The 13,360-nt window shown below is 41.6% G+C and overlaps 1 protein-coding gene across 8 annotated transcripts in view; it reads left to right on the top strand.

Annotated features, from left to right (window-relative positions):
- Nucleotides 1–13,360, top strand: part of LOC139753730 (tuberin-like) — a 582,506-nt gene that overhangs the window by 384,399 nt on the left and 184,747 nt on the right. For all 8 annotated transcript variants that reach the window (XM_071670514.1, XM_071670517.1, XM_071670516.1 and 5 more), the window contains one exon: nucleotides 9,906–10,057. In XM_071670514.1, coding sequence (XP_071526615.1) covers nucleotides 9,906–10,057 — 152 coding nt within the window. The remainder of the gene's footprint in view (nucleotides 1–9,905; nucleotides 10,058–13,360) is intronic.

Here is a 13,360-nt window from a genome sequence, read left to right as displayed (position 1 = left end):
CATGATCTTTCTTCTCATGCCCAGGTGCCTATGCACCAATAATCACCCATCTCTCTCCATCAACTTTCAGTTTTACCCATATCAATCTAGAATTTACTTTCGTACACTATCACATACTCCCACAACTCCTGTTTCAGGAGTAGTGCCACTCCTTCCCTTGCTCTTGTACTCTCACTAACCCCTGACTTTACTCCCAAGACATTCTCAAACCACTCTTCCCCTTTACCCTTGAGCTTCATTTCACTCAGAGCCAAAACATCCAGGTTCCTTTTCCTCAAACATGTTACCTATCTCTCCTTTTTTCTCATCTTGGTTACATCCACACACATTTAGTCTACACCCCAATCTGAGCCTTCAATGCTGCGAAATATTTATATATATATATATATATATATATATATATATATATATATATATATATATATATATATATATATATATATATATATATATATATATTTTGCTTTGTCGCTGTCTCACGAGTTTGCGAGGTAGCACAAGGAAACAGATGAAAGAAATGGCCCAACCCACCCCCATACACAATGTATATACATACACGTCCACACACGCAAATATACATACCTATACATCTCAATTTACACATATATATACACACACATACATATATACACATGCACACAATTCACACTGTCTGCCTTTATTCATTCCCATCGCCACCTCGCCACACATGGAATACCATCCCCCTCCCCCCTCATGTGTGCGAGGTAGCACTAGGAAAAGACAACAAAGGCCCCATTCGTTCACACTCAGTCTCTAGCTGTCATGCAATAATGCCCGAAACCACAGCTCCCTTTCCACATCCAGGCCCCACACAACTTTCCATGGTTTACCCCATACGCTTCACATGCCCTGATTCAATCCACTGACAGCACGTCAACCCCGGTATACCACATCGATCCAATTCACTCTATTCCTTGCCCTCCTTTCACCCTCCTGCATTTTCAGGCCCCGATCACACAAAATCTTTTTCACTCCATCTTTCCACCTCCAATTTGGTCTCTCACTTCTCCTCGTTTCCTCCACCTCCAACACATATATCCTCTTGGTCAATCTTTCCACACTCATTCTCTCCATGTGCCCAAACCATTTCAAAACACCCTCTTCTGCTCTCTCAACCAAGCTCTTTTTATTTCCACACATCTCTCTTACCTTTACATTACTTACTTGATCAAACCACCTCACACCACACATTGTCCTCAAACATCTCATTTCCAGCACATCCACCCTCCTGCGCACAACTCTATCCATAGCCCACGCCTCGCAACCATACAACATTGTTGGAACCACTATTCCTTCAAACATACCCATTTTTGCTTTCCGAGATAATATTCTCGACTTCCACACATTCTTCAAGGCTCCCAAGATTCTCACCCCCTCCCCCACCCTATGATTCACTTCCGCTTCCATGGTTCCATCCGCTGCCAGATCCACTCCCAGATATCTAAAACACTACTTCCTCCAGTTTTTCTCCATTCAAACTTACCTCCCAATTGACTTGACCCTCAACCCTACTTTACCTAATAACCTTGCTCTTATTCACATTTACTCTTAACTTTCTTCTTTCACACACTTTACCAAACTCAGTCACCAGCTTCTGCAGTATCTCTCATGAATCAGCCACCAGCGCTGTATCATCAGCGAACAACAACTGACTCGCTTCCCAAGCTCTCTCATCCACAACAGACTTCATACTTGCCCCTCTTTCCAAAACTCTTGCATTCACCTCCCTAACAACCCCATCCATAAACAAATTAAACAACCATGGAGACATCACACACCCCTGCCGCAAACCTGCATTCACTGAGAACCAATCACTTTCCTCTCTTCCTACACGTACACATGCCTTACATCCTCGATAAAAACTTTTCACTGCTTCTAACGACTTGCCTCCCACACCATATATTCTTAATACCTTCCACAGAGAATCTCTATCAACTCTATCATATGCCTTCTCCAGATCCATACATGCTATATACAAATCCATTTGCTTTTCTAAGTATTTCTCACATACATTCTTGAAAGCAAACACCTGATCCAAACTTCTGAAACCACACTGCTCTTCCCCAATCTGATGCTCTGTACATTCCTTCACCCTCTCAATCAATACCCTCCCATATAATTTACCAGGAATACTCAACAAACTTATATCTCTGTAATTTGAGCACTCACTCTTATCCCCTTTGCCTTTGTACAGTGGCACTATGCATGCATTCCGCCAATCCTCAGGCACCTCACCATGAGTCATACATACATTAAATAATCTTACCAACCAGTCAACAATACAGTCACCCTTTTTTCAATAAATTCCACTGCAATACCATCCAAACCTGCTGCCTTGCCGGCTTTCATCTTCCACAAAGCTTTTACTACCTCTTCTCTGTTTACCAAATCATTTTCCCTAACCCTCTCACTTTGCACACCACCTCGACCAAAACACCTTATATCTGCCACTCTATCATCAAACACATTCAACAAACCTTCAAAATACTCACTCCATCTCCTTCTCACATCACCACTACTTGTTATCACCTCCCCATTTGCGCCCTTCACTATATGTATTTATTTATTTATTTATTTTCCTTTGTCGCTGTGTCCCACGTAAGCGAGGTAGCACAAGGAAACAGACGAAAGAAAGGCCCAACCCACCCACATCCACATGTATGTACATACACGTCCACACATGCAAATATACATACCTATACATCTCAACGTATACATATATATATACACACACAGACATATACATATATACACATGTACATAATTCATACCATCTACCTTTATTCATTCACATCGCCACCCCGCCACACATGAAATAACAACCCCCTCCCCCTCTCATGTGCTCGAGGTAGTGCTAAGAAAAGACAACAAAGGCCCCATTCGTTCACACTCAGTCTCTAGCTGTCATGTAATGATGCACCGAAACCACAGCTCCCTTTCCACATCCAGGCCCCACACAACTTTCCATGGTTTACCCCAGACGCTTCACATGCCTTGGTTCAATCCATTGTCAGTACGTCGACCCCTGTATACTGCATCATTCCAATTCACTCTATTCCTTGCACGCCTTTCACCCTCCTGCATGTTCAGGCCCCGATCCCTCAAAATCTTATTCACCCCATCTTTCCACCTCTGACTTGGTCTCCCACTTTTCCTCGTTCCCGCCACCTCTGACACATATATCCCCTTGGTTAATCTTTCCTCACTCATTCTCTCCATGTGACCAAATCATTTCAAAACACCCTCTTCTGCACTCTCAACCACACTCTTTTTATAACCACACATATCTCTTACCCTATTATTACTTAATCGATCATACCACCTCACACCACATATTGTCCTCAAACATCTCATTTCCAGCACCTCCATCCTCCTGCGCACAACTCTATCCATAGCCCATGCCTCGCAATCATACAACATTGTTGGAACCACTGTTCCTTCAAACATACCCATTATTGCTTTTCGAGATAATGTTCTCGACTTCCACATATTCCTAAATGCTCCCAGAACTTTCACCCCCTCCCCCACCCTATTATTCACTTCGCTTTCATGGTTCCATCCACTACCAAATCCACTCCCAGATATCTAAAACACTTTACTTCCTCCAGTTTTTCTCCATTCAAACGTATCTCCCAATTGACTTGTTCCTTAACCCTACTGTACCTAATAACCTTACTCTTATTCACATTTACTCTCAGCTTTCTTCTTTCACACACTTTACCAAACTCAGTCACCAGCTTGTGCAGTTTCTCACCTGAATCAGCCACCAGCACTGTATCATCAGCGATCAACAACTGACTCACTTCCCTAGCTCTCTCATCCACAACAGACTGCATGCTTGCCCCTCTTTCCAAAACTCTTGCATTCACCTTCCTAACAACCCCATCCATCAACAAATTAAACAACCATGGAGACATCACACACACATGCCACAAACCTACATTCACTGAGAACCAATCACTTTCCTCTCTTCATACACATACACATGCCTTACATCCTTGATAAAAACTTTTCACTGCTTCTAATACCTTGCCCCACACACCATATATTCTTAATACCTTCCACAGAGCATCTCTATGAACTCCATCATATGCCTTCTCCAGATCCATGAATGCTACATACAAATCCATTTGCTTTTCTAAGTATTTCTCGCATACATTTTTCAAAGCAAACACCTGATCCACACACATTCTCTACCACTTCTGAAACCACACTGCTCTACCCCAATCTGATGCTCTGTACATGCCTTCACCCTCTCAATCAATACCCTTCCATATAATTCCCCAGGAATACCTAACAAACTTATACCTTTGTAATTTGCGCACTCACCTTTGTCCCCTTTGCCTTTGTACAATGGCACTATGGAAGCATTCTGCCAATCCTCAGGCACCTCACCATGAATGATACATACATTAAATAACCTTACCAACCAGTCAACAATACAGTCACCTCCTTTTTAATAAATTCCACTGCAATACCATCCAAACCCGCTGCCTTGCCAGCTTTCATCTTCCGCAAAGCTTTTACTACCTCTTCTCTGTTTACCAAATCATTTTCCCTAACCCTCTCATTTTGCACACCACCTCAACCAGAACACCCTATATCTGCCACCCTATCATCAAACACATTTAACACACCTTCAAAATACTTACTCCATGTCCCTCTCACATCACCACTACTTATCACCTCCCCATTAGCCCCCTTCACTGAAGTTCCCATTTGCTCCCTTGTCTTACTCACTTTATTTACCTCCTTCCAAAACATCTTTTTATTCTCGCTAAAATTTAATGATACTCTCTCACCCCAACTCTCATTTGCCCTCTTTTTCACCTCTTGCACCTTTCGCTTGACCTCCTGTCTCTTTCTTTTATACATCTCCCGCTCATTTGCATTTTTTCCCTGCAAAAATCGTCCAAATGCCTCTCTCTTCTCTTTCACTAATAATCTTACTTCTTCATCCTACCACTCACCACCCTTTCTAATCTGCCCACCTCCCACGCTTCTCATGCCACAAGCATCTTTTGCTCAAGCCATCACTGATTCCCTAAATACATCTCATTCCTCCCCCACTCCCCTTACCTACTTTGTTCTCACCTTTTTCCATTTTGTACTCATTCTCTCCTGGTACTTCCTCACGCAAGTCTCCTTCCCAAGCTCACTTTCTCTCACCACTCTCTTCACCCCAACATTGTCTCTCTTTTTCTGAAAACCTTTACAAATCCTCCCCTTCTCCTCCACAAGATAATGATCAGATACCCTCCAGTTGCACCTCTCAGCACATAAACATCCAAAAGTCTCTCTTTCGCGCGCCTATCAATTAACACATAATCCAATCACGCTCTCTGGCCATCTCTCCTACTTACATATGTATACTTATGTATATCTCTCTTTTTAAACAAGGTATTCCCAATCACCAGTCCTTTTTCAGCACATAAATCTATAAGCTCTTCGCCATTTCCATTTACAACACTGAACACCCCATGTACAACAGTTATTCCCTGAACTGCCACATTGCTCACCTTTGCATTCAAATCACCCATCACTATAACCTGGTCTTGTGCATCAAAACCACTAACACACTCATTCAGCTGCTCCCAAAACACTTGCCTCTCATGATCTTTCTTCTTATGCCCAGGTGTATATGCATCAATAATCACCCATCTCTCTCCATCAACTTTCAGTTTTACCCATATCAATCTAGAGTTTACTTTCTTACACTCTATCACATACTCCCACCACTCCTGTTTCAGGAGTAGTGCTACTCCTTCCCTTGCTCTTGTCCTGTCATTAACCCATGACTACTCGCAAGACATTCTCAAACCACTCTTCCCCTTTACCCTTGAGCTTTGTTTCACTCTGAGCCGAAACATCCAGGTTCCTTTCCTCAAACATACTACCTATCTCTCCTTTTTTCTCATCTTGGTTACATCCACACACATTTAGACACCCCAATCTGAGCCTTCGAGGAGGATGAGCACTCCCTGCGAACTCTTTCTTCTGTTTCCCCTTTTAGAAAGTTAAAGTACAAGGAGGGGAGGGTTTCCAGCTCCCTGCTCCCGTCCCCTTTAGTCGCCTTCTACAACACGTGAGGAATGCGTGGGAAGTATTCTTTCTCCCCTATCCCCAGGATTGGTGGGAGTATGTGATAGAGTGTAAGAAAGTATACTCTAGATTGATATGGGTAAAACTGAAAGTTGAATGAGAAAGATGGGTGATTATTGGTGCATATGCCCCTGGGCATGAGAAGAAAGATCATGAGAGGCAAGTGTTTTGGGAGCAGCTGAATGAGTGTGTTAGTGGTTTTGATGCATGAGACCAGGTTATAGTGATGGGTGATTTGAATGCAAAGGTGAGTAATGTGGCAGTTAAGGTAGTAATTGGTATACATGGGGTGTTCAATGTTGTAAATGGAAAGGGTGAAGAGCTTGTAGATTTATTTGCTGAAAAAGGAGTGGTGATTGAGAATACCTGGTTTAAAAAGAGGGGTATACATAAGTATAATTATGTAAGTAGGAGAGATGGCAAGAGAGTGTTATTGGATTACGTGTTAATTGATTAGCGCATGAAAGAGAGTTTTGGATGTCAATGTGCTGAGAGGTGCAAGTGGAGGGTTGTCTGTTCATTATCTTGTAGGGGCGAAGATGAGGATTTGTAGAGGTTTTCAGAAAAGAAGAGAAAACGTTGGGGTGACGAGAGTGGTGAGAGTAAGTGAGCTTGGGAAGGAGACTTGTGTGAGGAAGTACCAGGACGATTTTTGCAGGGTATTAGTGTGAATGTCTTGGAGATGTATAAAAGAAATTGGGAGGAAGTCAGGAGAAAAGTGCAAGAGGTTGAAAAGAGGGCAAAAGAGAGTTGGGGTGAGAGAGTATCATTAAATTTTTCGGGAGAATAAGATGATGTTTTAAAAGGAGGTAAATAAAGTGCATAAGACAAGAGAACAAATGGGAACATCTGTGAAGGGGCCAATGGGGAGGTGATAACTAGTAGTGGCAATGTGAGAAGGAGATGAAGTGAGTATTTTGAAGGTTTGTTGAATGTGTTCGATGATAGAGTGGCAGATCTAGGGTGTCTTGGTTGAGGTGGTGTTTGAAGTAAGAGTATCAGGGAAAACGGTTTGGTAAACAAGAGGAGAGGTACTGAAAGGTGTGCAGAAGATGAAACCTGGCAAGGTGGCAGGTTTGGATGGTATTGCTGTGGAATTTATTAAAAAAGGGTGTGACTGTGTTGTTGACTGGTTGGTAAGGATATTCAGTGTATTTATGGCTCATGATGAAGTGCCTGAGGATTGGCGAAATGCATGCATAGTGCCATTGTATAAAGGCAAAGGGGATAAAGGTGAGTGTTTAAATTACAGAGGTATTAGTTTTTTTTGAGTATTCCTGGGAAATTATACGGGAGGGTATTGATTGAGAGGGTAAAGGCATGTACATAGCATCAGATTTGGGAAAAAGCAGTGTGGTTTCAGAAGTGGTAGATGATATGTGGAACAGGTGTTTGCTTTGAAGAATGTATGTGAGAAATACTTAGAAAAACTAATGGATTAGTATGTAGCATTTAAGGACCTGGAGAAGGCATATGATAGAGTTGATAGAGATGCTCTGTGGAAGGTATTAAGAGTATATGGTATGGGAGGCAAGCTGCTAGATGCAGTGGAAAGTTTTTTATCAAGGATGGAAGGCATGTGTATGAATAGGAAGAGAGGAAAGTGATTGGTTCCCAGTGAATGTTGTTTTGCGGCAGGTGTGTGTGATGTCTCCATGGTTGTTTAATTTGTTTATGGACAAGGTTGATGGGGAGATGCATGCAAGAGATTTGGAGAAAGGGGTAAGTATGCAGACTGTTGTGGATGAGAGGGCTTGGGAAGTGAGTCAGTTGTTGTTCGCTAATGATACAGCACGGGTGGCTGATTTGGCTGAGAGACTGCAGAGGCTTGTGACTGAGTTTGGTAGTGTGTGAAAGAAGAAAGCTGAGGGTAAATGTGAATAAGAGCAAGGTTATTAGGTACAGTAGGGTTGAGGGACAAGTCAATTGAGAGGTAAGTTTGAATGGAGAAAAACTGGAGGAAGTGAAGTGTTTTAGATATCTAGGAGTAGATTCAGCAGTGGATGGAACCATGGAAGCAGAAGTGAGTCACAGGGTGGGGGAGGGGGCAAAGTTTCTGGGAGCGTTGAAGAATGTGTGGATGGCGAGAACATTATCTCTGAAAGCAAAAATGGGTATGTTTGAAGGAATAGTGGTTCCAACAATGTTATATGGTTGCGAGGCGTGGGTTATAGATAGTGATGTGTGGAGAAGGTGGATGTGTTGGAAATGAGATGTTTGGGGAAAATATGTGGAGTGAGGTGGTTTGGTTAAGTAAGAAATGAAAGGGTAAGAGAGATGTGTGGTGGTAATAAGAGTGTGGTTGAGAGAGCAGAAGAGGGTGTATTGAAATGGTTTGGTCACATGGAGAGAATGAGTGAGGAAATATTGACCAAGAAGATATATGTGTCCGAGGTAGAGGGAACGAGGAGAAGTGGGAGACCAAATTGGAGATGGTAGGATGGAGTGAGAAAGATTTTGAGCGATCAGGGCCTGAACATGCAGGAGAGTGAAAGGCATGCAAGGAATAGAGTGAGTTGGAACGATGTGATATACCGGCATGGACGTGCTGTCAATGGATTGAACCAGGGCATGTGAAGCGTCTGTGATAAACCATGGAAAGTTTTGTGGGGCCTTTATGTGGAAAGGGAGCTATGGTTTTGGTGCATTATACATGACTGCTAGAGACTGAGTGTGAACAAATATGGCCCTTGCTGTGTTTTCCTAGCACTACCTCGTGCACGTGCGGGGGGGGGTTATTTCATGTGTGGCGGGATGGCAACGGGAATGAATAAAGGCAGCAAGTATGAATTATGTACATGTTTATATATGTATATGTCTGTGTATGTACATATGTGCAAATATTGAAATGTATAGGTATGTATATGTGCGTGTGTAGACGTGTATGTATATACATGTGTATGTGGGTGGGTTGTGCCATTCTTTCATCTGTTTCCTTTTGCTACCTCACTAACGCGGGAGACAGCGACAAAGTATAATGATAATGAATAGATAGCTGTATCTAACATTAGCCTTACCCATTATTTATACCTGATCAGAGATATATTCCTCTTAGATTTTAGTTTGTTGTATGGAACACAGCTACACTGATAAACACAAATTGAATTATAGATATTGACATGTTATAGCACACTTTCTTCCTCAAAGGATTCTGTCAGTAAACAAGGGAAATTAACCAGCTTTGCTTCCTTCGAAGATAATTGAGGGAAAACTCTAGAATAACCTGTGAGTATTTCCAACATCTGTCCTTGAACAAACCCTTGCACAAATCTTTCACAGATAACTTCCTGCCATAGGCACCTCTTAAGAAACAAGGCTTATATCAAACTCTCATTTGGATTCGTGAATGCACTTATTTCACTTGCATCCCACAAAAGTCTTTTTCCTCAAGAGAAAATAATGATGAGCAGTGGTATATACAAGATCCTATTCTTAGGAATAGATGAGGGTATTTTTCACAGGTTAAAAATGGAATTGCAGTGTTATGCTATTTCTTGCTCATTGACCTTCTTTGCAGGCAGAAATAGCTCAACATTTCAGAATTAGTTATGTATTAATTACAATTATAAGTGACAGCAAGATTGGTTTTAAAGCTGTGTTTGTGCAGGACACAGTTCTTAGTAATTACCTGAGCACCTATTTTATCATCAGTAATAAAGGTCTGTGTGGATATTTGATAAGTTACCGAAGGATTGATGTTGGTGTGATATATTTTTATTGAATTTAATTGCTATGTAGCATTGTTGAGATCAGAAGTATGTAATGGTAACTAAACACTTCAGAGACTCTGTGGCAGATATGCTGGTTTCAAGAGGTCAGAGTGCAACCTGGTTAATTGGCAACAAATTGGTAACAATCACAACCTCTGGCTGTTCACAAAGACTTCTTCAAAATGGACTCTGTGACAAATGTTATCAGCTGTGCAACAAGAAGTGTAAGTATATTATTTGACTGGAAAGATACAGCTAGAATACTGCATAATTTACCTTGAGAAAGTTATGAAAATAAATTTATTACACTAAATATTTTAAGAATATTGTATATTATGTATGTTTTAAGTTTCATACAACTATTCAGTCAAAAGAAGTACTTTGATTTATACTTCAGGGTAACCATTGCATATTATAGATACACCAAGATCACCCCTCATTTCTTTACGTTAATTTATCAATTGTTGTAACAAAGTCCCACGTATTTCTCTCCAATTAACCTGCATTATCTTGCTATATCAATCTTTCACCTTTTCACCCATGCAGTCCATCATACTTTAATTGAATTATTCATATCACAACTTGGGGCTCACTACGCCTTTTCATTCATACTTTTACATGAAACCTTTTATGGGATCATTTTCAATTGTGTATGATCTCCTTGTTGCAGAACTCCATTTACTTAATAAGCTCAGTTTCACTGATGCCTTCAAAGTTAGGCTAAATATTAATTAATTCATAATACTTAATTATTCTTTTGTGCATCAGTGAGGTAGCCCCAGGAAACAGACAAAGAAGGGCCCATCCACACGCACATACACACACACACTTTATAAAAGGGGAAACAGAAGAAGGAGTCACGCGGGGAGTGCTCAGCCTCCTCGAAGGCTCGGATTGGGTAATCTGAATATGTGTGGATGTAACCAAGATGAGAAAAAAGGAGAGATTGGTGTTATGTTTGAGGAAAGGAACCTGGATGTTTTGGCTCTGAGTGAAACGAACCTCAAGGGTAAAGGGGAATAGTGATTTGGGAGTGTTTTTGGAGTAGTCAGGGGTTGGTGAGAGGACAAGAGCAAAGGAAGGAGTAGCAGTACTCCTGAAACAGGAGTTGTGGGAGTATGTGATAAAGTGTAAGAAAGTAAACTCTAGATTGATATGGGTAAAACTGAAAGTGGATGGAAAGAGATGGGTGATTATTGGTGCATATGCACCTGGGCATGAGAAGAAAGATCATGAGAGGCAAGTATTTTGGGAGCAGCTGAGTGAGTGTTTTAGCAGTTTTGATGCATGAGACCAGGTTATAGTGATGGGTGATTTGACTGCAAAGGTCAGTAATGTGGCAGTTGAGGGAATGATTGGTGTACATGGGGTGTTCAGTGTTGTAAATGGAAATGGTGAAGAGGTTGTAGATTTATGTGCTGAAAAAGGACTGGTGATTGGGAATACCTGGTTTAAAAAGAGAGATATACATAAGTATACGTATGTAAGTAGGAGAGATGGCCAGAGAGTGTTAATGGATTAGATGTTAATTGTTAGACGTGTGAAAGAGAAACTTTTGGATGTTAATGTACTGAGAGGTGTAACTGAAGGGATGTCAGATCATTATCTTGTGGAGACAAAGGTGAAGGTTTGTAGAGGTTCTCAGAAAAGAAGAGAAAATGTTGGGGTGAAGAGAGTGGTGAGAGTAAGTGAGCTTGGGAAGGAAACATGTGAGGAAGTACCAGGAGAGACTGAGTGCAGAATGGAAGAAGGTGAGGGCAAAGGACATAAGGGAAATTGAGAGTTGGGGTGAGAGAGTATCATTAAATTTTAGGGAGAATAAAAAGATGTTTTGGAATAAGGTAGATAAAGTCTATAAGAGAACAAATGGGAACATCGGTGAAGGGGGCTAATGGGGAGGTAATAACAAGTGGTGGTGCTGTGAGAAAGAGAAGTGAGTATTTTGAAGGTTTGTTGAATGTGTTAGATGATAGAGTGGCTGATATAGGGTGTTTGGGTCGAGGTAGTGTGCGAAGTGAGAGGGTCAGAGAGAATGATTTGGTAAACAGAGAAGAGGTAGTGAAAGCTTTGCAGAAGATGAAAGCTGGCAAGACGGTGGGTTTGAATGGTATTGCAGTGGAATTTATTGAAAAAGGGGGTGACTGTGTCGACTGATTAGTGAGGATATTCAGTATATGCATGGCTCGTGGTGAAGTGCCTAAGGATTGGCGGAATGCATGCTTAGTGCCACTGTACAAAGGCAAAGGGGATAAAGGTGAGTGCTCAAATTACAGAGGTATAAGTTTGTTGGGTATTCCTGGGAAAATATATTGGAGGGTATTGATTGAGGGGGTGAAGGCCTGTACAGAACATCAGATTAGGGAAGGGCAGTGTGGTTTCAGAAGTGGTAGAGGATGTGTGGATCAGATGTTTGCTTTGAAGAATGTATGTGCGAAATAGAAAAACAAATGTATTTGTATGTAGCATTTATGGATCTGGAGAAGGCATATGATAGAGTTGATAGAGATGCTCTGTGGAAGGTATTAAGAATATATGGTGTGGGAGGCAAGTTGTTAGAAGCAGTGAAAAGTTTTTATCGAGGATGTAAGGCATGTGTACATGTAGGAAGAGAGGAAAGTGATTGGTTCTCAGTGAATGTAGGTTTGCGGCAGGGGTGTGTGATGTCTCCATGGTTGTTTAATGTGTTTATGGATGGGGTTGTTAGGGAGGTGAATTCAAGAGTTTTGGAAAGAGGGGCAAGTATGAAGTCTGTTGGGGATGAGAGAGCTTGGGAAGTGAGTCAGTTGTTGTTCGCTGATGATACAGCGCTGGTGGCTGATTCATGTGAGAAACTGCAGAAGCTGGTGACTGAGTTTGGTAAAGTATGTTAAAGAAGAAAGCTGAGAGTAAATGTGAATAAGAACAAGGCTATTAGGCACAGTAGGGTTGAGGGACAAGTCAGTTGGGAGGTAAGTTTGAATGGAAAACAACTGGAGGTGAAGTGTTTTAGATATCTGGGAGTGGATTTGGCAGCGGATGAAACCATGGAAGCAGAAGTGACTCACAGGGTGGGGGAGGGGCGAAAGTTCTGGGAGTGTTGAAAAATGTGTGGAAGTCGAGAACATTATCTCGGAGAGCAAAAATGGGTATGTTTGAAGGAATAGTGGTTCCAACAATGTTATATGGTTGCGAGGCGAGGGCTATAGATAGATTTGAGCGGAGAGGGTAGATGTGTTCGAAATGAGATGTTTGAGGACAATATGTGGTGTGAGGTGGTTTGATCAAGTAAGTAATGAAAGAGTAAGAGAGATGTTTGTTAATAGAAAGAGTGTGGTAGAGAGAGCAGGAGAGGGTGTATTGAAATGGTTTGGTCACATGGAGAGAATGAGTGAGGAACGATTGACAAAGAGAATGTATGTGTCAGAGGTGGAGGAATGAGAAGCAGGAGACCAAATTGGAGGTGGAAAGATGGAGTGAAAAAGATATTGAGCAATTGGGGCCTAAACATGCAGGAAGGTGAAAGTCATGCAAGGAATAGAGTGAATTGG

This window comes from Panulirus ornatus, chromosome 15 (assembly GCF_036320965.1).
Source record: "Panulirus ornatus isolate Po-2019 chromosome 15, ASM3632096v1, whole genome shotgun sequence".
Lineage (NCBI taxonomy): Eukaryota > Metazoa > Arthropoda > Malacostraca > Decapoda > Palinuridae > Panulirus > Panulirus ornatus.
Note: the sequence above shows the minus strand (reverse complement) of the source record. Positions and strands in the feature narration are given on the sequence as shown.